Raw genomic sequence first — 25,851 nt, 5'->3', positions numbered from 1 at the left:
ATTCCAGCAGCCTTGTTTACAGAAATGGAAAAGCCAATTCTCAAATTCATATGGAATTGCAAGGGGTCAATAGCCAAAATTATATTGAAGAGAACAAAGTTAGAAGATTCGCACATCCCAATTTCAACTTAATACCAAGCAACAATAGTCAAATCAGGATAGCACTGGCATAAGGACAGATATATAAATCAACAAAATAGAACTGAGAATCCAGAAATAAATCGATGCATCTATGATCAACTGATTTTCAACAAAGGTTCACAGACTACTCAATGGGGAAATAAGTCTTTTCATCAAACGGTGCTTAAAAAAAACTGGATAGTCACATGTAAAAGAATGAAGTTGGATCTATTCTTAATACCATATTTTTAAATTACCTCAAAATGAATCAAAGACTTAACTGTAAAACCATAAGCTGGTCAGGCACAGTGGCTCACGCCTGTAATCCCAGCACTTTGAGAGGCTGAGGTGGGCAGATCACTTGAGGTCAGGAGTTCGAGACCAGCCTAGCTACTAACATGGTAAAACCCCGTCTCTACTAAAAATAGAAAAATTAGCCGGGGCGTGATGGCACGCACCTGTAATCCTAGCTACTCGGGAGGTTGGAGGCAAGAGAATAACTTGAACTCAGGAGGCAGAGGTTGAAGTGAGCTGAGATCACGCCCCTGTAATCCAGTCTGGGTGACAGAGTGAGACCCTATCTCCAAAAACAACAACAACAAAACACCATAAAGCTAAAAAAAAAAAAAAAAACTATACAACTATTAGAAGAAAACACAGGGGTAAATCCATATAACCTTGGATTTACCAATCTATTCTTACATATGATATAAAAAGCATTAGTACAAAAAAAATCAGTAAATCATACTTCATTAAAATTAAAAACTTTTGTACATCAAAGGACACTATCAAGTAAGTAGAAAACAACCCAACGGAATGGGAGAAAATATTTACAAATTGTATATCTGATAGAGGTCTAATATCCAGATGATATAAAGAACTCATACATTCAACAACAAAAAGACAACTCAATTTTAAAATGGGCAAAGAACTGCAAGAGACATTCTCCAAATAAAGATACACAAATGGCATAACAAACAGAAGATAAGTGTTCGTGAGGATGTGGAGAAATGAGAACCCTCACATACTGCTGTTAAGAATGTATTGGTCAGCCACTGTAAAAAAAAAAGTTTAGCAGTTCCTCAAAAAGGTAATCACAGAATTATAATATGACCCAGCAATTTCACTCCTAGGTACATACCTAAAAGAACTGAGAACAGACACTCAAACAAACAGTTGTACACGAATGTTCACAGCAGCACTATTCACAACAGTCAAAAATATAGAAACGATACAAATGTCTATCAACAGATGAATAAACAAAATGTGTGTGTGTGACTGCGTGTGTGTACACATGCAATATAATATTACTCAGCCCGGCTGGGCGCGGTGGCTCAAGCCTGTAATCCCAGCAGTTTGGGAGGCCAAGACGGGTGGATCACGAGGTCAGGAGATCGAGACCATCCTAGCTAACACGGTGAAACCCTGTCTCTACTAAAAAATACAAAAAACTAGCTGGGCGATGTGGCGGGCGCCTGTAGTCCCAGCTGCTCGAGAGGCTGAGGCAGGAGAATGGCGTGAACCCGGGAGGCGGAGCTTGCAGTGAGCTGAGATCCGGCCACTGCACTCCAGCCTGGGCGACAGAGTGAGACTCCGTCTCAAAAAAAAAAAAAAAAAGAATATTACTCAGCCCTAAAAAGGAACGAAGTCCATTCCTTCCTACATGTAGATGCAACACCAAAACATTACACTAAGTGAAAAAAAAGCCAGAACAAAAGGTCACATACTATATAATTCAATTTGTATGAAATACCCAAAATAGGTAAATCCATAGAGATGGAAAGCAAACTGGTGTTTGCCAGAGGTTTAAAGGACAGCAAAATAGAAAGTGAGCACTTCATAGGTACAGAGTTTTATTTGGGGATTATGAAAATGTTTTGCAACTTGACAGAGATGGTGGTACACAACATTGTGAATGTACCCAGAGCCACTGAATTGCAAACTTCAAAATAGTTAATTCATGTTACATTAACTTCACCTCAATTTAAAAAAACGGATGCTAAGAAATAATCTACACATTTTAAGGGCAGATGAGGAAAATGAGGACAGAGGAGACAGTCTTATAAATCAGCAACAAAATCCAAATAATAGAAGACTTGAGAAGTAGATTTAAGATTCTCAGGAGAAATGATTAATGATGTTCTACTTAGCTTTTCTTATTTTATGGAAAAAGCTGCCAAATATTTTTTCTGACTATAAAAAATTTATCCACACCCACTGACATACAACTAAAAGCCACGCTTTATAACAGGGAAAGAACATTCAACTGGAAGCTGGGATCCTGGGCTTTAATCTACTCTGCCTATCGCATAAGTGAGGAAAATAATTTAACTCTCCTAGGCCTCAGTTTCCTTAATTATAAAATGAGATGCAACTACTAGTAATAAAAACAGTAATAAAAAAACAGCAATATAAAAAGTAATGTTTACATGCATTTACAATGTGGCAGGCAGTATTGTATTTTACATGTCAAGGTTAGCTAACTGTTAAAGTGTTAAATGTTAACACATTTAATGTTCACAAACCCCTGTGAAATAGGTGCTATTATTATCCCCACTTTAAAGGTGTGGAAACTGAGACACAAAGAGGATTAAAGAGAAGAGCCATGCAGTCTGGCTCCACAGCCCATGTTCTTAAGAACCAGGCTATACTCGATGATCTCTAAGACCTTTTCCAATTCTAAAAATTCTGAGTCCATGTACATTTAAGGCAATTTAAGGACATTATTAAGCCCTCCTGTTTCAGCCATCACTTAGCAATTAACATTCTTGAAATATGCTAAGAGCCTTGTTCTGAATGACATCTAACTTCACCAGATGTTCGATCCTGACAGACTTCGGATGAAGGATTATAATGGAAAGAAACGGCTCATTTGTATCTGGTTATCTGTGTGAGATACTGCCAAGTGCCAAAGAGCCCAGAAGAGATTTACATGTCACTCAAAATTCTTCTGAAGTCCGGCCTAACGATTCTTCTTCAAGGAACGGAATAGTAACCAGTCTGGGTGAGTGCCTATTAAACTGCTCAGAGAAATAGATAATTTAACATACCCAACGAGCAGGAGTAATTCCAGGCAAGTCAGGTGTATTTCTAGATGAGTGGTCAGCAAACATTTTCCATAAAGGGCCACATAGTAAATGTTTTAGGCTTTGCAGGCCACATGTCATTTCTGCCACATATTCTTATTTTTTCTTTAAAATTCTTTAAAAATGTAAAATCAGTCTTAGTTGCAAGCTATACAAAACTATGTGGTGGACCACGGTTTGCTTACCGCTCTACTAGCTCATTGGATGAGTCACGTTTTAAAACATGTTACTACATATTTTGAGAGTTTTTAGCTGCAACAACACAAGACTGTCCTTAACTTCATTAAAACTACAAAATGTATACAGAAATAACCCTGTTAGTAGGATAACTGATTAGGAAGCAAACAGCATTACACATATACTTATTCCTTTCGGTGTTTCCTGAACACCGAGTACATAGATGGTGTTAGGCCATTATTACTACTGTCCTCATAAGAGTACACAACCCAGTGAACGTTCCAAGTGAATCAAATAATGCAAGAGTGCCATAAGAAAGGCTTTTTAAAAAGCTACAGGAGTTCTGCTGCGGTAAAGATTCCATCTAGTAGAACAGGAACATCAAAGACTGCAGGGGTGGCAGTATTTGGGATGGATTAAGTAGTACTGAAAAGCTGAACGGCAGTGAAGGAAAGTCCCACACAGACTGAACACCTTTAGCCAAAGTACGACAGCAGGAAAACACAAGCTGCATTCAGAGAAAATTAAATAGTAGTCCAATTCGTTTAGCTTCAGTGACGTGGAAATTATTTGGATCCCTGGAGAGGGAAGTAGTGGGAGATACAGCTGAATAAGTAAGGAGGGCCAGAACACAGCAAGCCTTGAATACCATGCTAAAATGTAAAGACAACCTACAGGCAGTAAGAACTCATGGAAGGTTTCTAACAGCTTAGAGTTTATAATCAGAGCTACATTTAAGGAGAGTTACTCTGGTATTGACAAACCTGAAAAATTGGAGGAAGAAGACTGTCCAACTATCCGATAGGAGGCTACTATAAAAATCCATACATACAAAACATAAAGAGGGTTCCAAATCCACCAATGGCAATGGTAATAAAAACCAACAGAAACGGAAAAAGAGGACGAGGAGGAAGGTGGGGAGGAGGAGGAAGGAAGATGGGGGAGAGAAGGAAGGTGGGGAGGAGGAAGAGAAGGAAGAAGAGAGATAAAAGCAGAGATAGAACCCAAAGTACAATACAACTGACTGAATTTGGGCTGATGGAGAGAAAGCAATCAGACCAGAGAGTTGGACACATCTAGCAGACAATAAAAATTTACTCCCTACAATCTTTAAGCAAAGGAATAAAAAACGAAAGCATCCTTTAGCAAGATTAACCAGGCAGCAGTAAGACAGAGTGGATACAAAGAGACTAGAGTCCATAGGCCTGCCAGGAAACTACTGCAGTGACCCAGCCCTTTGGGAATGTTGATCTGAGCTTGGATTATGGCAATGGAGATGGAAAAGTAGCCACAGATACCAGAACCATTTCAAATAAGAACTCAGAAGAGTCTAGTGGCTGACTGAATAGAATGGATTAAAAAAAAAAATCAAGGCCGGGCGCGGTGGCTCAAGCCTGTAATCCCAGCACTTTGGGAGGCCGAGACGGGCGGATCACGAGGTCAGGAGATCGAGACCATCCTGGCTAACACAATGAAACCCCGTCTCCACTAAAAAAATACAAAAAAATTAGCCGGGCGTGGTGGCGGCGCCTGTAGTCCCAGCTACTCGGGAGGCTGAGGCAGGAGAATGGCGGGAGCCCGGGAGGCGGAGCTTGCAGTGAGCCGAGATCGCGCCACTGCACTCCAGCCTGGGCGACAGAGCGAGACTCCGCCTCAAAAAAAAAAAAAAAAAAAAAATCAACACTTAACTATAAAATTTGAGGCCAGGATAACTGAAAAAATAGTTAATAAAGACATGGAAAACTGGAAGAGAAAGCAACCTTGGAGAGAAAAAATGAAGAGCTCCATTTAAAGTATAATAATTTGGCAGGTATCTATGCAGAAATGTCAGAAACCGCTAAAAGAACTACAATTCTGAGTAACAAGCTATACTAGGGGTTCCCAACCCCCAGCGCAAGCATCACCACCTGAGCTCTACCTCCTATCAGATCAGCTAGGGCATTCGATTCTCATGGGACCTCCAACCATAATGTAAACTACACATGTAATGGATCTAGGTTGTGCACTTCTTATGAAAATCTAACTAATGCCTGATGATCTGAGGTGGAACAGTTTCATCCTGAAACTGTCCCCACTCCCATCCGTGGAAAAACTTGTCTTCCACAATACTGATCCCTGGTGCAAAAAGGTTGGGGACTGCTGAGCTATACTAATAACGACCAAGTGGTGTATTCCAACAGAATTTCTAATTATCTGCTGCTACAGAAGCTTCATTCACTCATTTGACAAGAATGTACTGGATTATTATTACATGCCAGACACAGTGCTAAGTACTAGGGATCAACAGGTGAAAACAGACACTGTCCCTGCCCTCGCACAGTTTACAGTGTAGCAGGTAAGAGGGGTAAGCAAATAGGCAATCAGAATATAATAGGATAAGGGTCAGTGACGAGGGAAATGTAATACCAGGTGCTACGGAAGCATATAAAAGGGATCTGTCCACACTGGACTTAAGAGGTACATCACAGAAAAACCTTCCTATGGAAATGGAGCCTTAGCTAAAACCTAAAACTGATGTGAACAAATCTTAGCCTAAGAAAGTATTAAGGATGGAGTGTTTAGAAATAAGGAATAGCAAGACCTCATAATTCATTAATTATTGAGGGCAAACACTGCTGACAAGATTTGAATAAAGGAAGAACATGATAAGCATTTTAGAAAAATAAATCTGACTATAATGTCAAGAACCAGGAAAAAAGTAGCAGCCACCATCAGTAGTGATTGAAACACAGAAGAAGGGACTGAGGACAACTCTATGTTCTGACCTGAGAAAGTAGGTGGACTGTGGAACCATTCACTTCACTAAGAAACACAGCAGGAAGTATTTTGAGAGGGGAAGGGAAATGAGCTCAGTTTGGGCTATGGAGAGCATATGTATACCTGACACATCCAGGCAAATTTGACACATGTCCAGATACATGAAAATCTAAAGTGGAGGTGTATATCTGGGAGGAAAGCTCTTCCCAGCAGGACTTGCCAGTGTTCTATATTTATGCATAAAACCATGAGTGAGCTTTGAAAATAGTCTTCTTCTACTTGACCTAGGTAAAATAAGAAATCTTGATGGGCAAGGAAAAAAAAACAATGGCTCATCCTACTACTTGAGCACATTTTCAGATGCAATGAGTATACTTTTTTAAAACACAGTATTTGTTTGTATGACTACAGCTACCTAATGAATCAATAGACAGCCTGTGTTCCTAGGTATATATGTTCATTTGGACATTAACAACACTTTTAGGTGTCAGCCAAGTTTAAGCCAAAGAAAACTGTGCACGTATCTCTGTTAAGCATCATCAAGCCTTAGACACCCCTGGCTCTGAGATCTGATGAAACCCAGATGCTGAGTAGTTAAGGAAGAAAGGTGAGACCTCTTCTTAGACAATTAACCTGAGCTGAATGAGTACATCCCCTCAGATTTGGCCCAATGTTTGAGACAACAGAGAATGTTTTTCCTCTCCTTTAAAACAGTGAGAAGCACTGAGAAATAAGAATAGTATCATTAAGCAAAGATGTACAGATCCTGAAACTAAAATTAATGATTTTAAATTTAGATCAACAGAGATGAAGATGTTTTTGTTCATACTTCAAATATACTCAGAAAATAATCACAATCACAGGCACACACTCCAAGTATGAAGTGGACTAAGTGCCTTCAATGCTCCTCCATGACATGAGGACTGAAAGTAACCCTGCTAAAGTAGCCATCCCTTAAGCAAAAAGTCTACCTTAAAATAGAGATGGGAACAACGTGATCCTAGTAGACTTCATTCACTCATGGAAAAATACTCAGTAAGCAAAGTCTGAGACTTTAAAACTGAGTAAGGCATAACCTCAGCCCTAAATGAGCATACGCCTTAATAGGAAGAAAGGATGTATGCCCAAATTACTACAACCGTGAAAGCAGAGAGAAGAAAGAGAAGGCAACAGTGACAGTATGTTAACGAGCATTCATGGAGAGAGAAAAAAAAGAGAGTGAGAGAAGATTCTCAGCTTTGTACAACAGTTGAAACAGAAACTGACTTACAGGATGGGGTGAGGGGGCTCAAAAATGCCCTCTACACAAATCTAAACAAGAATGGTGAAAACAAGTTTTCAAAATATTAAACAAAACAAAATTTTAAACTCTCTGAATCCCCTGGTGAGAACAAGTCGAGCCCTGTTTCTGTTTACATCTCAAGAATCTAAAACATCTATATGAAGAACCATACGTGGCTTTGAATTTTAGAGTATTAAAAATTCTCAAAAATTGTGCTAAGAAGACAAGATCTTCCAAATTCATAACAGGAAACGTGGCGTTTTCCCAGATTATTCTCTGGCTTCAATGAAGAGAGAGAATGGGGACCACACTGCAGCAGCAGGGTTTATAAATATGAATTACAGGATAAGATGATTTTCCAAACATCTGTCAAAAGCTAATTCGATCCAAGAGAAAAGGGGGAAAAAAGACTTAGAGGGAAGCCAAATACAGTGACTAATGTGTGGAACTTTTGTGGACTTCAGTGGGTTGATGGTCTCATGGGCATTGCATGCCCACTCTACAATAATAAATGCCCAAAGTCTGCAGAATAAAGCACTGAGATACTGTTCAAAGTGTTTACACGTGTATTCTCTCATTTGATTCCCACAATGCACAACTGGTTATGCTTTGTGTTGGTTAATGTGAAGGCGGAGACTTTGTATGCTGTCACACTACATGAAGTGGGAAGAAATGTGGAGATGCCATGCAGCATAGTGGTTAAGAAAACAAGCCTTCAAATGAATCAGACCTGGGCTCGAATCATGGATCTGCTCTTCACCACCTATGCCATCTTGCTTGGGTCAGTAGTTTAATGCTTTCTTCTAAGGTACTTCACCCATAAAAGGAGGAGAACTTCCTCATGGGTCTGTTACACACAGATTAAATAAAAATATGTAACCTATCTGATATAGTGTCTCATAGCAGGCACTCAGTAAACGAAAACTGGCAATGGTAGTTTTTTTAAAGCTCTGCATTCCTGAGAAGAGAAATGGGAAAAAAAAAAATATATATATATATATATATATATTTTTTTTTTTTTTTTTTTTTTTTTTTGAGACGGAGTCTGGCTCTGTCGCCCGGGCTAGAGTGCAGTGGCCGGATCTCAGCTCACTACAAGCTCCGCCCCCCGGGTTTACGCCATTCTCCTGCCTCAGCCTCCCGAGTAGCTGGGACTACAGGCGCCCGGCGCCTCGCCCGGCTAGTTTTTTGTATTTTTTAGTAGAGACGGGGTTTCACCGTGTTCGCCAGGATGGTCTCAATCTCCTGACCTCGTGATCCGCCCGTCTCGGCCTCCCAAAGTGCTGGGATTACAGGCTTGAGCCACCGCGCCCGGCCGGGAAAAATATTTTAGAATAAAACAAACAAAAACTCTATACCTACCTAGTATAATACTGTTAGTACACAATCACACCAGTTCAAATAGTTCAGAAATAAAATTTTACCCTGGATTTAATCTGGGCTCAGATCTCTAGATGTTTTATAATAAAGCAAGCGGCTATTATCAACAGCCCCTGAGGATTTTCCCAGTCTTCGTTTCTTCTATCGTTTCTTCTATTTTGTAAGGCAGGAGAAAGGAAAACTAAACAGAATATGCATAGGAATGGACTTTTTAAATGTTTTTCCAACTTTTGCTTGATAATGTACTAAAAGACCTGGACAGAAATATACCATATCCAGGTCCCTGTTATTAAAATATTGGCTTTACTTGGGACACTTAATCCCTACTTCTGAATGATGTCCTGCTTGCATACTGTGTGGGACGTGCTTTGGAAACAAGTTATCCATTAGAATGACTAGCAAGAGAAAATAACCATCTATTTAATTTCTCAGTTCTACAAAGTTAACTACATGGAAATCTCTTAACTTCTCTGGGTTTCAGCATCTTTATCCTGAAAATGAAAATACTACTACTTGTCCACCTAAGATGCTATAAGTTAAAGGAGGTATCGCTAACAGTATATAATCAGAGTGAAATTAAATGATGGAAGAAACCTCAAACAAGAATTAAATGATGAAAATCTTCTATCACATCACCTCTTCACAGGTGATACAGCACAATGAAGAAAGTGCATGTCTATAAAGAGGGAGAGATATGTTCTGATCCGGGTTCTGCCACAACTCCATCCTACTATCTTGGCCATTCATTTTTATTCCGTAAGCACTTACTATATACCTATTAGATGCCTGCTACTGAGCCTGGTATTACAGATACAAAGTTAAGATACAGTTTGTACCTTCTAGAAAGAGAGACAGATATACAATTGAAAAAATTATAATAAACTCAACAGCTACTAACAGAGGTATGTCAAAAGGGCTTCAGGAGCAAAGAGAAAGGGGCAATTCATTGTATGGAAATGACTAAGTCAAGGAGTGAAAGGAAGTCACTTTGCCCCTCTGTGACTCAATTTCTTTTAAGCAAATCATGATAAATTGGCCCTACCTTCCTCTAAGGTTGTTATAAGCCTGGAGTGAAATTACTTATAGACAAATCTCTAAAGATTAAAGAGCTATGAAGGTAAGTATAGAGATATATAGAGATGAATAAATTATAGCAGCTGGTGGCTCACGCCTGTAATCCCAGCACTCTGGGAGGCCGAGGTAGGTAGATCACTTGAGCTCAGGAGTTCAAGACCAGCCTGGCCAATATGGTGAAACCCCATCTCTACTAAAAATACAAAAATTAGCTGGGTGTGGTGGCGGTTGCCTATAATCCCAGCTACTTGGGAGGCTGAAGCAGGATAATCGATTGAACCTGGGAGGTAGAGGTTGCAGTGAGCCAAGATCATGCCACTGCACTCCAGCCTGGGTGATAGAATGAGATTCCATCTCAAAAGTAATAATAAATAAAATAAATTATAGCTATGTCTAAGTTATCATTTGTAGTATGGAGCTAACTTGCCATGTCAAGTTCAAGAAATCATAAGCCCCCTGAATGTCAGTTTTTCCATCTACGAAATAAGAGTGTTGGGCTAGATAACTAATATTCCCTGCAGTGTTATACAGCTAATTAGGATTTTCTTACTTTTGAGATGAGGAACCTAAAACTAAGAGAAGTTCATTGATTTGCTCAAGGAGCACAGTACCAGAACAAATTGAAAAATATGAAATAAGGAGTTTTCATTTGTGCAGGCTTTCAAAACAGATCCTGAAACTTATTATAACTAAATCTTCAATCTCAGCCTATGTACTTGAGACAATCAAGTTATATGGTTATTTTTGTGAAATTCATCACCAGATTGCTATTTCAATATCCTGAGTTTCTTTCATTCACAAAGATTTGCTCCTTTTGACTTGGATTCTATGCCTACTCTAATTTTTTCCATTAAAATGAGAAAGTATTGCCATCTACTGGACTGTAAAGATATTACTGCTATAGCTTCTAATCAGAAAATGAAATTCTTACTTATATCTCTATATATCTATATACTTATCTTCACAGCTCTTCAATCTTCAGAGATTTGTCTATAAGTAATTTCACTCCAGTGTTATAACAACTGGTCTAATGCTTTTGCGCCTTATCAATAGCACAACAGTTGGAGTAATTGTGCCATTATGAGTTACATAAAAATAAATACCAAAAGTTGAGGCTAGAGGGTAACCCAGGGTGGAACAAATATTATCTACTCAAGATTTTTATTCTCAATTATTGCTATGATAGCCTGATAGCCCTAAACACGCAAGCATTCACCTTCATTCACTAACAAATTTTTATTGAGTGCCTACTACATACCAGGCACTGTGCTAGAGATATAGTGTTAATACAATGGTAAGTATTAGAGATGTAATTCCTCTTATCATAGGATTTAGAGCCTAGTGAGTAGAAGTTTCCATTTACTGGAGTAGTAGTTGCCAAGAGTGCCTATAATTAATATCAATCTGACTCCAACAGCCATATTCCTAATGGCTAGGACTGTGCATTCATAAAAAGTAGCTGTCAGCAGTCCCACAAAAGAAGAGTGGTCACCAAAAGGAAATTCAGGCAAAGATAATCTTACCTGTATACATTAAAGACAAAATCCTGAATGGAGATCTGAAAGATTTCCAGCTTAATAGCTCAACAACCTTTTATTTCTCATCCTCCCCTAATCACCATCATAGCAGTTAAACCCACCTAGAAAATCCATGTAGAAATCTCTACAGGTTACCCAGCCTTATTCACCAACCTCCATCCACAATTTCAAGGTATAACAAAGCTCCTCTTTGCTTCCCAATAGTCACCAAACATTAAAACCTCTTCCTGAAGTGCTCTTCAAATTATTTAAGGTTCTGCTATAACTCACCTGCATTATTTGCAAGATGCAAACAAATGACACCAAAAACAATTGTTCAAACTAAACTCATTTGTAAACTGGATGTCTTCTGGAATATATGCTGTCTTATCTCCTCAACAAAGAAAATAAATTTGTGAATCCACGTCTTATACTTTTGTATCCCACAGTACCTAGTTTAATAATAGGCTTATAGTAGGTGCTTGATATTTTTTACCAGGAAAAAAAAAAATCATGAATCACTTTTACAACCAAGATAAAAATCTGTACCATCACTTATTCAACTTATCTTTTGTCTGAATTGCTATTAAACACTTAAGACTGCAGTATCTGGCCAGGTGTGGTGGCTCACGCCTGTAACCCCAACACTTTGGGAGGCCAAGGTAGGAGGATCATTTGAGCCCAGCAGTTCCAGACCATCCTGGGCAACACAGTGAGACCTCATCTCTATTTTTTTTTCCTTTAAAAAAAAAAAAAAGACTGCCACATTTGGATGCCAAATAAAGACCATTTTGCTATTACAATTAACAAGAATGTATCACTCCCTAATAATGCCAGAATAGGTAACTGAACAAAGGATTAAAATTCAGTGTTTAGTGAACAATTTTTCAGTATATTAAGTAGTGTCCAACACACTTCTGGAAGTGAAAATGAAATACTTAGCCATTGTATTCTATAGTTAAGAGATTTTGGTTCCTAAAAACTCAACGGAAAGATGTAAAGCCTTTGAGAGAAGCGGATAAATAAAGAGGGAAAAGTTATGAACAGATAAGTAATTTCAGCTTTTAGATCCATAGTGGCTGAAGACATATGAAGAGAATGTAGACAGAGGGAGTATTAGCATCAACATAATCAGCAGCAATAATAATAAAACTGTTTCTGGCCACAGCTAATGTAAAAAAGAAGAATGCCAAAGAACTGGTCAACAAAAATTTTAGGCATTATTGAAAGCTGCTTTAAAATGTGCTCTGGGCCAGGCGCGGTGGCTCAAGCCTGTAATCCCAGCACTTTAGGAGGCCGAGACAGGTGGATCACAAGGTCAGGAGATTGAGACCATCCTGGCTAACACGGTGAAACCCCGTCTCTACTAAAAAAATACAAAAAAAAAAAAAAAAAACTAGCCGGGCGAGGTGGCGGGCACCTGTAGTCCCAGCTACTCGGGAGGCTGAGGCAGGAGAATGGCTCCAAAAAAAAAAAAAAATGTGCTCTGTCATTGCTTCCTAAGAATAACTTTTCCTCTTCTGTATAAAATACTCATTCTTAAAATTTAATCCTGTTCTCAAAGCCTTGTTACTTTAGCATTTTTAAAGTTTTAAATGAAATACTTCAAACCTATATGACATCCATTTATAATTATTGTGATTACAAATATATTTGGACTTAATGTTACCCCCACACTACATGTTTCTTTTTACCTTTTGTTTCCTTTTTTGTTTCCTACCAAGTTGACAAAGCTTTCTATACTTCCTATTCTCTTTTTTCCTCTGCTAATTAGAAATCTATAATCTCTGTTTTCCAACTTTTTTTTTTTTTTTTTGGTAGAGACGGGAGTCTCTCTTTGTTGCCCAGGTTGGTCTCAAACTCCTGGCTTCAAACAATCCTCCCACTTCAGCTTCTCAAAGTGCTAGGATTATACGGTCTGGGCACGGTGCCTTATGGCTGTAATCCCCACACTTTGGGAGGCTAAGGCGGACGGATCACTTGGGATCAGGAGTTCGAGACCAAAGTGCTGGGATTACAGGGGTGAGCCACCACACCCAGCCCTCTGATTTTAGCCTTTACTAGGTATCCTTAAATTTTTAACATGTACACTTGACCACAGTTTTTTCTAGCAAATTCTAAAGCTGGTTACTATCTTTATCCTCTTCCCAAACAAATCAGTGACGTCAGTGAGTCTTAACCCTTTGAACACCCACTCTCATTATTGTTGTCTAGGGCAATGCTTTTCACTCTCTGTGGGGTAGGACCAGTTGGCTGGATTTGTTGTTGTTGTTGTTGTTCATTCCATTGTGAACTGATACTTTCGTAAAACACAATGAAGAGTCACAATAACGTCATATTGCTATAGAAGTTCTGAAACTTTTACCCTTACTTTTTCCATGTTGCTCACCACAGATTGTGACAGACAGTTCCTAGACGAGCTCTGGTCCAGACTACACATTTTGAATAACAATGGCCTGGTTTGTTTCACCTTAAAGCACATATGCTTATCAGATATTTATTTTTGTTTGTTAGCTTACAGTCAGAAATTAAATTCACTAATGTTTTAACCATTTGTATACCCCTTGCTGTTTTCTTACATACTACATGCTCCATTTGGTATCATTTTCTATTTGCATCATTCAGCATGGGTAAAGGGTCTGTGGGAAGTAAACTCTCAATCTTTATGCATTTAAAACTATCTCTGCCAGGTGCAGTGGTTCACACCTATAATCCCTGCTACTCCGAGGTGGGACTGGGCAACAGAGTGAGACTCTGTCTCAATCAATCAATAAAATACTCTCTCTCTCACCCTCACTTTTTTTTTTCTGTCACATAGGCCAGAGTGCAGTGGTGCGATCATAGCTCACTGCAGCCTTGAATTTCTGGCTCAAACAATCCTTCCACCTCAGCCTCCCAAGCAGCTTAGACTATAGGCATGTACCATGCCTGGCTAATTTTTTTTTTTTAATTTTATAGAGATAGTATTTCATTATGTTGCCCTAGCTGGTCTCACTCTTGACTAAAAGTTTACTAGAAACAGAATTAATTATTAATAGCACATTGAAGACATAGTTCTTCTGGCATCTACTGTTGTTGATGAGAAGTCTGCCATCAGCCTAATTCGTAAATAATAGTATTTCCTTTCTCGCTGGTAGCTTTTCAAATTTCCCTTTTTAGGATTATTCTTAAAGTTGTGCAGTTTCTCTAAGCTGTCTTTTCTCGGCCCCTTTTGTAATAGGGAGAGCCCCACTCAGCTTTTTGTGCTCATTTTGCCCTGAGAAGCCCATCTTTCTGTCTACTTCTGGGCAGGATGGCCAGAAGGCCCAAGTCTTCTGCTTCTTCCCACTTCTTTTGAGTTTCTATTACATTTCTGTTCAGGAGATGTTTATTGTCTTGGTTTCTTGTTTGTTTTAGGAAGAAATATTTCTTCTTTTTTTTTTTTTTGAGACGGAGTCTTCCTCTGTCACCCAGGCTGGAGTGCAGTGGCATGATCTCGGCTCACTGCAACCTCCACCTCCTGGGTTCAAGCAATTCTCCTGCCTCAGCCTCAGAGTAGCTGGGATTACAGGCGCCTGCCACCATGCCTGGCTAATTTTTGTATTTTCAGTAGAGATGGGGTTTTGCCATGTTGGCCAGGATAGTCGTGAATGCCTGACCTTGTGATCCACCTGTCTCGGCCTCCCATAGTGCTGAGATTACAGGTGTGAACCACCACACCAGCCAGGAATATTTCTTTTACATTTCTCTGATTTCATCAATCCTTGCTTTTTGTTTGGTGCTGAGGAAGGTCTCAAAGTGTACACTAACAATGTCATCTTGACTGGAAACTCTGTTTGCAGCTTTGTTAAAAAAGGCAAAAAAGGTTTTTTAAGGTTCAGTCTACATGTCAGGTGTTCATTTGAAAGCTGGTAAAGGGGGCCAAGATCTGCTGAACTTACCCATTAACAAAGCTCACTAACTGAAGGACAATAGGGGAAAGTACACCACTTATTACGATCATATATTCAATAGCATGTACTGACCATCTGCTTTTGAATCGCAGCTCTGCTACTTAGGGAGCTGTGTAATTTGGGGACGGTTACTTAAGTTCTCTGTACCAGTGTCCTCTTCTATGAAAGGCCAAGTGTGAGGTTTAAATAAGGTAGAATGTGTAAAGTGTTTAGCATAGTGCCAGCACAGAAGTGCTCACTAAATACTAGCTATTATTCCTGTTAGAGGGAAACACTTCCTCTGCATTCCCATGTTCCTACACAGGAGACAAATGCCCCACTCCATTTCTCAGGAGAAAAGGTCATGAAAAGAGCAATTGCAGCTTCTCTTTGTCCTCCACTCACTCCTCTCCAGGACCAGCAGATGACTGATCTGACAGCTGGGCTTCAGAGATGGACCTATGTGTGACTGGCTTAATTCTTTCTAGGTTATCTGCAATCAGAAACAACCTATCTAACCACGCATACAAACTTCGCTTCTGGCTTGGAGGCTCAGGCTTTGTTCCTATAAGAGGAAGACTTTGGTTTCATTTGTTTTGTTATTTTGTGAGGGAGGTTCAGTCCAGGAAGAAGTATATAGAAGGAATCGACAAGCATTTTTAGTCACAGAATTTAAACCACATTTGTCCGTCAGTTTTATTAACAATAAAGCCAATGTTCTGATCTCCATTTATCTATCACCTATCCTTCCCGCCCTCCTGCCGCCGAGACAGGGTCTCGTCTGTGGCCCAGGCTGGAGTGCGGTGGCACCATCAGGGCTCACTGCACCACCAACATCCCGGTCTCAAGCAATCCTCCCGCCTCAGCCCCTCAAGTTGCTAGGACTACAGACACATGTCACCACACCTGACTAATTTTTTGTTTGATTTTAGTACAGATGAGGTCTCGCTATGTTGCCCAGACTGGTCTTGAACTCCTGAGCTCAAGTGATCCTCCCAGCTCAGCCTCCCAAAATCCACTGGGATTACAGACTATCACCTATTTCTGAACTTGCTCCAAACTCAGGAGAAGAAAGGGGTATTAGTTATTGGCTTACTCAAATCTTCAACAGCTCTGAGGATTTGGCTATAAGGTTCTTGGGGGATTAAATACAATAATAGATGTAAAGCTCTTACAGTGTTTGACATACAGTGATGCTCAATACATTTTAGCTATTAATACTATCATTGGCCGGGCGCGGTGGCTCAAGCCTGTAATCCCAGCACTTTGGGAGGCCGAGACGGGCGGATCACGAGGTCAGGAGATCGAGACCATCCTGGCTAACACAGTGAAACCCCGTCTCTACTAAAAATACAAAAACTTAGCCGGGCGAGGTGGCAGGCGCCTGTAGTCCCAGCTACTCGGGAGGCTGAGGCAAGAGAATGGCGTGAACCCGGGAGGCGGAGCTTGCAGTGAGCTGAGATCCGGCCACTGCACTCCAGCCTGGGTGACAGAGCGAGACTCCGTCTCAAAAAAAAAAAAAAAAAAAATACTATCATTATATGTGCCAGGTATTGTCCTAAAAGGTGAGTTATACCAGTTGCAGGAGGAACTTAATGCTGCAACAGTATTAGAACAGTTAACCCTGTACATGAGATATTATGAACAGCTGCAGTAGCAGTCCCACAATTATTTCATTAAATCACAAACACTTCTACTAAGCAAACTGCATACGCCAAGAACTGTGGGAGATGCTGGGAATTCAATATTATTTACAGAAATCTGTCCTTCAAAAGCTTACAGGCTAGAAAAGAAGAAAGACAAGCCTAGTTGCAAAGTGGTATATCCTATGTCAAAGGTACACATAGCATGTTGATGCTTAGAAGAGGAGAGCTTTGAAATAAAGAAAAATGTCTATCAGAGTTTGAACTGAATTTTGAAGAAGTCACCTGAATAACTTCCATTTTGGTAAATCCAGTGGGCAATTTTCGGTCCTCCTATTTGATCACTCTCTCCTCTTAAAAAACAAGCAAAAGGACAAACAATAACAACAACAACAACAACAAAAACCCTTTCTTTCTTTGTACTTTGAGATTCTACACAAAACTTTGCTCTCTTTACCTTGGACCACTTCTTCTCAGTCATGTTTTCTGGTGCCCCCTTGTCTATGTGGCCTTTAAAAGCTGGAGGTCATCCAGGCTTGGGCACCTAGCCCTCTTTCTTCCTACAGTACTGCCTGTTCCTAGCCCATCTTATCCCCACTCACGACTTCAATGACTATTTGTCATTGGCCCCACATAAATATTTCTAACCCAGTCCTCTCCTCTGAATTTCAGACTCATATATCCAAATGCCTACTTCCATCTACACATGGATGTCTCAAAGGCATCTCAAACTCCACAGGATCAAATATCAACTCACAATCTGCCTCCACCAAACCTGGTTTTCCTCCAGTGTCTCTTAGTTTTCTCAGTGCCTGACACCTTTTTCCATCCAGTTACTTCATCTAAGCCAGAAACCCAAAAGTCATCCATGACACCTCCTTTTTCTTATGCCTTAAATTCAAATCATCAGCAAGTCCTAATGATTTTATCTACTAAAACTTTCTTAAATCTATCTTCTCTCTATTCTGCTGTCATCCTGTTTCAAAGTATCACATCTCTTATCTGATACACTGTAAGATCCTCCTTACTGATCTCCCACAAATATTCTTGCCTCTTCTACAATCAGTCTCTACTGCAGCCAGAATGAAATTATTGAAACGCAAATCTGATAATTTCACTGCTGTGCTAATTATCACACAGACCCTGTTCTTAGGATAAAATCCTTTAAAAGTTGTGTGCTGTGGTCCCTGCCTAGCTCTCCCGCCCCATCGGGTATCACTCTCCCCTCATTGCTCTGACCTTCCTTTAGTCCCTAAAACTCACCATGTTCCCTTCTATTTCATGGTCTTCCAACACATTAACCTCCACTGCCTGAAATATTCTCTCTATTCAGCCCCTACTCCCTTTACACAGTTCACTTCTATTCATCATCTGGAGTGTAGCTTAAAAAGTCAAGTCCCCAAGAAGACCTTTCTTGAGCCCTTAGAATAGGTTAGGCCCTCCTTATATGCTTATATAGCATTTACCACCATTTGTGTTTACATGTTTATCTGTTAGATTACTGTATCAGTGTTTGCCTCCTCCATATACTCCACAACAGCAGGAAATTATCCATTTGCTCACCACTGTGTTCTTAGCACTCGGAGTACAGTACAGTGGCTGACATACAGCAGGCACTCAACAAAATGTTGTTGAAAAAATGAAGTACTCTAAGCAATAGCATTTCAGACAACCAAGAGCTATGAAGCAACATGATCACTAAGAGCAAATAATGCACAGGGTTGCTAAGTAAAATACCATAGTAGAATAGAAAAAGCACAGGCTTTAGAGGCAGGCAGCCTGAAATTTCAGCTCAGCTAGATGGATGAACCTATGAAGTTCATCTCAAACAACCTTTTTCCTTAACTATAAAACGGAAAGGACAAAACATACCACATTGGTTTTGGCTAGTATTAACTGGGGAAAAGGACAAGAATCAGCTGGCACAGTACCATAGATAGTAGGTACTTGGCAAATATGAATTCACTTCCTTTTCCTTTCTCTAATAACTTTTAGATGTAGAGATAATGCTGACTATGAAACAAGCTGATTCATAGTTTCTTAAATGTATTGAAAGTTATGAGAGATCTGAAACATTTAATAAAACTGTATTGCATTTAATCAAAATTCGCCATCCTTTCTTAACCCCCAAAGAATTATGTAGAATAAGAGAAAACAGCTAGTTCCAGATTTCCTTTAGAAAAATTAATATAATCTGGATTTAGAATAGATGGACTGGATGGTTATGTGCCTTATAGAATGAGTTTTCACATTAAAAAGATTCACCTGGCCGGGCGCGGTGGCTCAAGCCTGTAATCCCAGCACTTTGGGAGGCCGAGACGGGCGGATCACGAGGTCAGGAGATCGAGACCATCCTGGCTAACACGGTGAAACCCCATCTCTACTAAAAAATACAAAAAAACTAGCCGGGCGAAGTGGCGGGCGCCTGTGGTCCCAGCTACTCGGGAGGCTGAGGCAGGAGAATGGCGTAAACCCGGGAGGCGGAGCTTGCAGTGAGCTGAGATTCGGCCACTGCACTCCAGCCTGGGCGACAGAGCCAGACTCAGTCTCAAAAAAAAAAAAAAAAAAATGGCTCAAGCCTGTAATCCCAGCACTTTGGGAGGCCGAGGCGGGTGGATCACGAGGTCAGAAGATCGAGACCATCCTGGCTAACATGGTGAAACCCCGTCTCTACTAAAAATACAAAAAACTAGCCGGGCGAGGTGGCGGGCGCCTGTAGTCCCAGCTACTTGGAGGCTGAGGCGGGAGAATGGCGTAAACCCGGGAGGTGGAGCTTGCAGTGAGCAGAGATCCCGCCACTGCACTCCAGCGTGGGCGACACAGCGAGACTCCGTCTCAAAAAAAAAAAAAAAAAAAAAAGATTCACCTTAAGCCACACAGAGCAACAAATTTAAAGCATGATTCTATTTACACAGAGCTTTTCAGGATTCTATCTACCCTGTACACCTGCAAGGCACACCTGCACTGAACAAAATTCGTAACATCAGAAGGATCCTCTTACCTTATGTTCAAATGGAGCACCATAGTAGCCGTCATTCAGCCCAAAAATTATTTCATTTTGGTTTCGGGCATGAATCTAAGAGAGGAGAAAAATACAGTCAGTATTCGTTATTTTTATTCCAATCATGTTTTAATATAACCAGAGAATGACAGTTATAACAGGATCTACTTCAATACAGAGAAACAGGCTGACTACATCTAAACATACTAGCAGAAAACCAATCACTATTCAAAAGACCAGGAGATCAATTCAGCATTTCCTGCTTTAGTCAAAGGCCTTGCAAAACTATCAGATGCCATCACAGGCACCATCACTCACATATCTTTCACAAACATTTCCTGAGGTTGTTACAGAATGGCTATTCCTGAACAAGAGGACATTCAGAGGCATATTCTACACTCTCTGAACCCAAAGAAAACACAATTCATTAAGTCTAAAAGTAATTTTTAAAATACGAAACCTAGGCCTGGCACTGTAGCTCATGTCTATATTCCCAGCACTTTGGGAGGCAGAGACGGGTAGATAGATAGCTTAAGCTCAGGAGTTCAAGACCAGCCTGGGCAACATAGCGAGACCTCTTCTCTACAAATAACAATAACAATAAAAAATATTAGCCGGGCGTGATGGTGCACGCCTATGGTCCCAGCTACTCGAAAGGCTGAGGTGGGAAGACTGCTGGAGCCTGGGCGGTCAAGGCTTCAGTGAGCCATGATCACACCACTGCACTCCAGCATGGGTGAGGGAGCACAACCTCATCTTAAAAAGAAGAAAAAAAATGAAGCCCTAGAACAAACATAAAAGATTAATATATTCTATTTTCAAAAAGACAATTTTTTAAAAGGCAATAGCATCCAATCCCTAAACCACTCTCTTTTATTATTGTCTGCAAACCACTCTATTTCAGAGGAGGTGAGCTTCAGTCAGTGCATCCCAAATTAAACTTCATTTAAAAGGTGGAAGGAATAAAACTTTAAAAATTAAGGAATTGAGGCCAGGCTCCGGTGACTCACGCCTGTAATCCCAGCACTTCGGGAGGCGGAGGCGGGCGGATCACTTAAGTTCAGAAATGAGACCAGTCTGGCCAACATGGCGAAACCATGTTTCTACTAAAAATACAAAACTTGGGGCCAGGTGAGTTGGTTCACACCTGTAATCCCAGCACTTTGAGAGGCCAAGGTGGGCGGACCACGAGGTCAGGAGCTGGAGATCATCCTGGTTAACGCGGTGAAACCCCGTCTCTACTAAAAATACAAAAAATTAGCCGGACGTGGTGGCGGCCGTCTGTAGTCCCAGATACTCGGGAAGCTGAGGCAGGAGAATGGCGTGAACCCCGGAGGCGGAGCTTGCAGTGAGCCGAGATCCGGCCATTGCACTGCAGCCCGGGCGACAGAGGGAGACTCTGTCTCAAAAAAAAAAAAAAGAAAGAAAGAAAAGAAAAGAAAAGAAAAAGAAATTAGCTGGGCGTGGCAGTGTACATGTGTTATTCCAGCTACTAGGGACGCTGAGTGAGGCAGAATTGTTTGAACCTGGAAGGCGGAGGTTGCAATGAGCCGAGATCGCACCACTGCACTCCAGCCGGGACGACAGAGCGAGACTCCACCTCAAAAAAAAAAATTAAGGAACTCAGATTAAAAAAATAACTCGAAGTAGTATAAAGTGTCCAACTATTAAATGTATAAATAGATTTAGTTAATTCATCAGAAAGAGTTGTGTCAAAACAATTAAATAAAATTCTTCTGCCCTGAAGGTTTTAAGTGAAAGTTCAAGTGGGGGAAAGACAAGAAGGACTACCAGAACAGAATCTCTCCTTTCTCTACCTAGAGATGGAAAACAGTCAAAGCCAGCAGCAGAACATTCCTGTGAACATTTCCCTGACTTCCATATCTCCCACCTCTATCACGAAAGCAAAATCAATCACATACTCCCTGTTTATCCACATCATTTACTGAACTGAATACAATACCAAAAGATGAGTCTGCAATCATAAACTTAAAATAAAAACTGTAAATCAATCTCAAGGAGTTTTTCATCTTAGAAAAGAGAAAACATTATGGAAGCAGTCTCAAGATTAGAAGGATCCTGAAATTTTATAAACATAAAACACTTTTACACATATATACCTGGGGGAAAAAAGATTAAAATTATATTCACCAAAATGTTAACAATGGTTACAGCTGGGCAGAAGAATTATGTGTAATTTTTTATTCTCTTTACTGTGCTTTTCTAAACTGTCCAAATTGTCCACAAAGAAAATTAGAAGAAAATAAAAATACACACTTAAAGAAAGGGATGGGGAGAGCATGGGGAGAAACAAATCTAACATGAAGGTGAAGTTCTCAAAGTGTAAACTTCATGAAGACGGGCATTAAAATAGTTTGTCGAAAAATAAGAAACAATATAGTACTAGTACTTGAAAAGATATGGGGCTAAAAAGTAAGTAACCTGAGTTCTAATTCCAACTCTGTTTCATAAGGAGCTCTTCAGAGAAATGAACTTTGACTTGTTTTACAGCCCTGATACCCTGCACTCTACCCAACATATAGTAGTTTAGCAATGTTAACGGTGTATACTTTAATTCCTTCATCAGCCAAACACCAGAAAACATTTCCTGCCCTATATTGCACGAGGGTCATAAAAACAAAACGAGATAATGAGATGTGAAAGTATTTTTGGAAATTAGAGGTAAAAATCATTGATTAAAAAATCTAATAATGTATTACGAATCAGGCAACCATAAAGTTCAGAAAGATCCCTTTGTTCCTAACAAACGTGCTTAACAAAACTGGCGATATCATGTTGCACACTACTGTGTACATTTCAGAACTGTTAAATTATGCTAATAAGCGTAATGTGTACTATCCTTTACTTATCAATTATAAGTTAATGGCCTAACAATAATTGTGTTAGAATCCTAATATGGAAACTATAGAACTTAAAACTTAACCACAACCTCATATTTTGATATCTTATGAAAAACAGCATACTTTTTAAGACAGCTGCTAAGATTAGTGAAATGAGTAATATATACAGTCTGAGCAATGAAACAACTAATGGCCTAAATCCACCAAACACTGTGTGATCTTTGGCAAATCACTTAATCTTTCTGAGCTTGTTTTCTTAAATACTGAGGAAGAGAACAATACTTGCTCACATGATCTTCAAAAAGCTCCAGGTCATTGTATGTATGTAAAAAGATACCCAAACACTAACAATTGCTGTTGTTATTAATACCAAAACTAAGCACAAGAATTTCTTCCGTAACACAAAAGTTAGGATGATACATGACCCATGTAAGCAATCTACAAACGAAATCTACCAAAAGAAGTACCAGATTTCATTTTTGAGTTTAACAAGGGTGTAGAATACAAGCTCAGTACAGAGATATATATTTCTACATATACTAGTAAAAAAATTGAAAACAGAAATATTAAAAAAGAAATACCACTTAAATTAGCAAAAAATCTATAGGTACAAATCTAACAAAATATGTGCAAGATCTGTATGCTGAAAACTACAAAACACTGATGCATGAAACCAAAGAAAATTTTTACAAATGGAGAGACATCATATCTATACACTGAAAGACTCAATACTATTAAGATGTTAATTCTCCCCAAATTTTCTTAGATTCAACATCTATCAAAATCACAGGATTTTTATAGAAATTGACAAACTGTTCTAAAGTATATATGGAAAGGCCAAAGACCTAGAATAGCCAGAAAATTTTTGAAAACAGAACAAAGTTGGAGAACTCATTGACTGAATTCTAGACACATTTTAAAACTACAGTAATCAAGACAATTTGGTATTGGCATTAGGACAGAAATACACATCAATGAAACAGAACAGAGAGTCCAGAAACAGAACCGCACAAATGATTCTCAACTACTGATTTTCAACAAAGATGACAAGGTAATTCAATGGAGAAAGAATTGCCTTTGCAACAAAGAGTACAGGAACAATTGTTCATCCATTTGCAAAACAATGAACCTTGCACTTTACATATAAAATTCAAAATGGATCATTGATGTAAATGTAAAACCGAAAACTGTAAAACTTCTAGAAGAAAACTGACAAAAGAAAACAAAGGAAAAACTATTTGTGACCTTGGGTTAGGCAAAGATAAGACACAAAAAGCACGCAACACAATAGCAAAAATTGACATAGTGGACTTTACCAACATTAAAAAATGAAAAGACAAGCCACAAACTGGTAGAAAGTATTGGAAAAAACATATCTTATAAAGGACTGATTTATATCCAGAATACATAAAGAAGTCTACAACTCAATAATTCAAACAACCTAATTAAAAATAAGCAACAGATCTGAACAAATACTTCACACAAAGAGAGAGAGAGAGACTGATCTCAAATAGACTTTTTTTGCTTACAGGGCTCAATTTAATTTTGTCATTAGGAAAATTCAAATTAAAACTACAATGAGATACCACCTCAAACCCATTAGAATGGTTAAAATTAAAAAGACTACAATCACAAATGCTAGTAAAGATGTGAAACAAATAGAACTATTATACATTGCTGATGGGAATGCAGGATATTATAGTCACTTTGGAAAACTGGCAATTTCTTTTTTTTTTTTTTTTTTTGAGACGGAGTCTGGCTCTGTCGCCCAGGCTGGAGTGCAGTGGCCGGATCTCGGCTCACTGCAAGCTCCGCCTCCTAGGTTTATGCCATTCTCCTGCCTCAGCCTCCCAAGTAGCTGGGACTACAGGCGCCCGCCACCTCGCCCGGCTAGTTTTTTGTATTTTTTTAGTAGAGACGGGGTTTCATCGTGTTAGCCAGGATGGTCTCGATCTCCTGACCTCGTGATCCGCCCATCTCGGCCTCCCAAAGTGCTGGGATTACAGGCTTGAGCCACCGTGCCCGGCCATGACTACTCTTAAATACTATTTTATTCTTTAACTGGTTTGTAATCAGGACCGCACTGTAGTGTCCTATCATGAATTTTATATTATTTTAATCAATGTTGGTATTTTATGTAAAATCAGGAAACATCAAAATTTTTTCAGTATCTTAGTTGTATTACTCTTATTCATTAATTGAGTTGTCAAGCAATCTAAGAGACTGTTCACCTCTGCTATTTGAAGTATGACTCTTCCTCTCAATTACTCCTTTTGGGATGATCTGAAAAAAATTGTCACAATTCATTCTTTGGGCCAGGCGTTGTGGCTCACACCTGTAATCCCAGCACTTTGGGAGGCCAATGAGGGTAGATAACGAGGTCAAGAGATCAAGCCCACCCTGGCCAACATGGTGAAACTTCATCTCTACTAAAAGTACAGAACTCAGCCGGGCATGGTGACGTGTGTCTGTAAACCCAGCTATGTGGGAGGCTGAGGCAGGAGAATTGCCTGAACCCAGCAAGCAGAGGTTGCAGTGAGTCGAGATCACACCCCTGAACTCCAGCTTGGCGACAGGGCAAAACTTCGTTTCAAAAAAAAAAAAAAACAAAAACAAACAAAAAACGCAATTCACTGCTTGATGTCTACATAATTTCTATTGATTAACTGTTTATTTTTTTGCCGAGATGGGGTCTTGCTATCTTGCCCAGGCTAGTCTTGAACTCCAGGGCTCAACCAATCTTCCCACTTTGGCCTCCCAAAGTGTTGGGATTATAGGTGTGAGCCATTGTGCCCAGCCTCTACTGATATTTGTCACTTATTTTTAAAAAATATGACTTTACTGAGGCATAGTTTACATATGAGGCATGTCATATGATCCATACTTTCAAGTGTACAATTCAATAATTCTTTTTAGATTTACCAAGTTTTAGAATATTTTCTTCACTCTCTAAGATGACTCATGACCATTAACTGTTAATCTCCATTTTTTCCCTCCTCACCCCTGCCCCAGGAAGCTGTTAACCTACTTTCTATCTCCCTA

General features: G+C 39.6%; 1 protein-coding gene across 9 annotated transcripts in view; it reads right to left on the bottom strand.

Moving 5' to 3' along the window:
* Positions 1–25,851, bottom strand: part of UVRAG (UV radiation resistance associated) — a 331,075-nt gene that overhangs the window by 235,094 nt on the left and 70,130 nt on the right. For all 9 annotated transcript variants that reach the window (XR_012423532.1, XR_012423530.1, XR_012423531.1 and 6 more), the window contains one exon: positions 19,949–20,023. Coding sequence is in view for 6 of the 9 variants with exons in the window: in XM_065528736.2 (XP_065384808.1) it covers positions 19,949–20,023 (75 nt within the window). In the remaining 3 variants the exon portion in view is untranslated. The remainder of the gene's footprint in view (positions 1–19,948; positions 20,024–25,851) is intronic.

Source organism: Macaca fascicularis, chromosome 14 (assembly GCF_037993035.2).
Source record: "Macaca fascicularis isolate 582-1 chromosome 14, T2T-MFA8v1.1".
Classification (NCBI taxonomy): Eukaryota; Metazoa; Chordata; class Mammalia; order Primates; family Cercopithecidae; genus Macaca; species Macaca fascicularis.
This window is presented reverse-complemented; position numbering and strand designations above follow the sequence as displayed.